This window comes from Colletotrichum paranaense (genome assembly GCF_030867605.1).
Source record: "Colletotrichum paranaense strain IMI 384185 chromosome Unknown Scaffold_3.1, whole genome shotgun sequence".
NCBI lineage: Eukaryota > Fungi > Ascomycota > Sordariomycetes > Glomerellales > Glomerellaceae > Colletotrichum > Colletotrichum paranaense.
The window spans coordinates 938,551-941,344 of NW_026848961.1; the positions used below are offsets into that span (position 1 = coordinate 938,551).

The following is a 2,794-nucleotide window of genomic DNA, read 5'->3' on the forward strand; positions in this document are numbered from 1 at the left end:
TCTTTCTCTGCAGAAGGTGGGAAAGACCTACCTCATGAAAGGGACACACCTAATTACCTATTGAGTGAAGAAGAAAAAGATACATCTTCATTTGCCAAGACGGGCCATTTTGACGCAGGCGCGTGTGTCGTCTGCCAAGTACCTTATTTTGCCTTTCAGACAGCCTGCCTTCGCCCAAACCAGCACTTAATCTGCGTTTCCTGATTTCTCCCTCTATTACCCCTTGGGCGACAACGTTATTATTTCTCGTAACCTTTCCTTTTCCTTTCTCTCTTCCCTCCTTCCAGTTGAAACATCACGTCAAACCTCGTTCACGACTGTTTTCGCATCATCGACAGGCGCCACGGCCGCCACGACCACAGATAGACTTGCGACAATGTTGTTTTCTACACTTGGGCGCGCTGCCCTTGCTGCTGGTTAGTGTCCTAGCTGCTTATTTGCGCGTTTCCCCATTGGCGACCAGGTCCAGCAACGAGGGTTGGCGTCATCCTTCAGCTTCAATTCAATAGAGATTCCTTCTTTTAGAGGCACAGACGTACATATTGATTAGACACACTGGACAATCCATCGCCATCCTCGTCAATCTAGCAGGAACCCCACACTGACATGGACTTTTCTCGTAGCCGCGTTTGCGACATGCTCGTTTGCACAAAGCTCAAAAGACGATGATCTCGGCCAATCCACCTTTGTCGCCCCGGAAAACAATGTCGCCTTTGGCTTCACCGTCCCCGAAAACAGCGGCGAGGACATCTTCTTCACGATGCGGGCCCCCATCGACCGCACATGGGCCGCCATTGGCATCGGCCAGGATCGAATGGCCGGTAGCTTGATCTTCATGATCTATCGCGACGAGACGGGCAACAATGTCACCTTCTCACCTCGCATAGCTTACGGAAACTACGAGCCGACGTACTACAACAATATGCAGTGGGACGTTCTTGCCGGGACGGGTGTGTTCAACAATTCCATGTACTTCAGTGCGCGATGCACTGCCCACTGCAGGAGCTGGGTGGGAGGATGGATCGATGTCTCGAACGAGAACCAAAAGGCCATCTATGCTGTTGGGCCCAAAGGAAGCTTCTTCTCGAATAAGCAGGACACGTCTGTCAAGTTCCACGAGGAGTTTGGCCGCTTCACACTCAACATGAAGCGCACAGTTGGCCCCGGCGACGCGCCCGTGCTCAAGGACAGCTCCGTCAATGAGGGCACAACGCAAGTCTCTGCCAACGATGGCCGGAGAGACTACAAGTCCATCTTCCATGCGGTTCTGATGGTGGGCTCCTTGGTTTTCCTCATTCCTTTCGGTGCCATCCTCCTTCGCTTTGGAAACATGGTCAGGTGGCACGCCCTCAACCAAGGTGTTGCTTTGGTTATCGTTCTCATTGGTTTCGTGCTCGGTGTTCTAACCAGCTTCTGGTACTCACGTGTAAGTCTCCGTAAGCTTGGATTGAAGAGGTGTCGATGCTAATGTAGACAACAGTCTCGTGGTTTCAAGTCAGCACATCAGATCATCGGCTTCATCGTGGTTGGCTTCCTCTTGGGTCAATTCGCCATTGGCTTTCTGCATCACCAAAAGTACAAGAAGACGCAGCGCGATACACCATACAAGGTTGTTCACCAGTGGCTTGGTCGCATTACGATTGCTCTTGGCACTTTCAACGCATTCTTGTAGGTCAAATGTCCTTCAATAATCCTTACAATATGCTAATATGTGCAGGGGCTTCTCATTCGCCTTGAACCGCCGATTCAATTACTTCCTCGCTGCATTCATCATCCTCATGCTTCTGGTCTCGCTGTTCTTCACCTTCGGAGGCAAGTGGGTCCGCGGCCGGCTGCCCGCTAAGTTCGGCAACCAAGGAACGGGCGGGTACAACCCGGAGCCTTGGAGACAAGCACCTCCGCAAGGCGGATACGCATACACCGGTGCCGCTCCTCCTGCCTACCAGCCGCCTTCTCATCAGAACCAAAGCGTCGGTCTGACAAGCATGGTGGCGGATCCCACGCAACCGACAAAAGAGAGGAGTGGTAGCCGCGACTACCGGAACAACGACTTGGGTTCTGCGCACCAACCGCGCGAGATGGTGTAAACCACTGGCTCGGTGTCACTCCGACTTTGACATGAAACTCGTCTGCATTTTTGGCGTTGTGTGGGACAGGGAAACGAAAGTGAATGGAAAATGAATGCTGGGTAGTCCTTGCGGATGGCCCTCTGCTTCGATGCTATGATTTAGCTGTATATTTAATGTATTTCCCACATCTAGTTTCATACCAAAAGATGCATGATTCGATGAACGACTGCCTTCTCATCCCAAAGATATTGGAATGGCTAACAAGAGTAGTTTGAGACTAACAATGCGGTTGCTAGTCGTAGTGCTGAGCGAGACCGGACGGCGTGACGGTCTTCGGTACCGAATCGGCATATTGCGACATTCGTCGTTTGACCGGCGGTGGGTCAATCACCTGAAGATGCCAAAGTTTTTCCTCCATCGACTCTTCCTTGTTTGCTTTGCCATTGAGTGGTGAGAGATTCAGATCCCGCTTGCTTCTGAATGGAACAAACAGAATGTTATCAATCAGGCCTGGCCGGAGGGAGAAACGCCAAGAAGCTCCGCAACGGTAACTCTAACGCACGGGATCCGGCGCGCCGTTCAACATCAACGGTTTGGTTTTGGAAAAAGAAATTGCGGGTACGCCCCGGTCTCCCGGCGCCGGGATCGGCCGTTGAGAGCTCGGCCAAGTTACGACTTTTCACCGTCGTGACGTACCCGCGTGAAGCGGTCAATTAAGTACCTCA

The 2,794-nt window shown here is 52.0% G+C and overlaps 1 protein-coding gene across 1 annotated transcript; it reads left to right on the forward strand.

Annotated features, from left to right (window-relative positions):
• Positions 1–376: 376 nt before the first annotated feature.
• On the forward strand, positions 377–2,087 carry CPAR01_03856 (uncharacterized protein; the record flags this gene model as incomplete). The annotated part of the gene is made up of 4 exons (XM_060488142.1): positions 377–416; positions 624–1,426; positions 1,481–1,668; positions 1,718–2,087. The coding sequence occupies 4 exons, from the start codon at positions 377–379 to the stop codon at positions 2,085–2,087; spliced, it is 1,401 nt and encodes a 466-aa protein (XP_060352348.1).
• Positions 2,088–2,794: the final 707 nt, after the last annotated feature.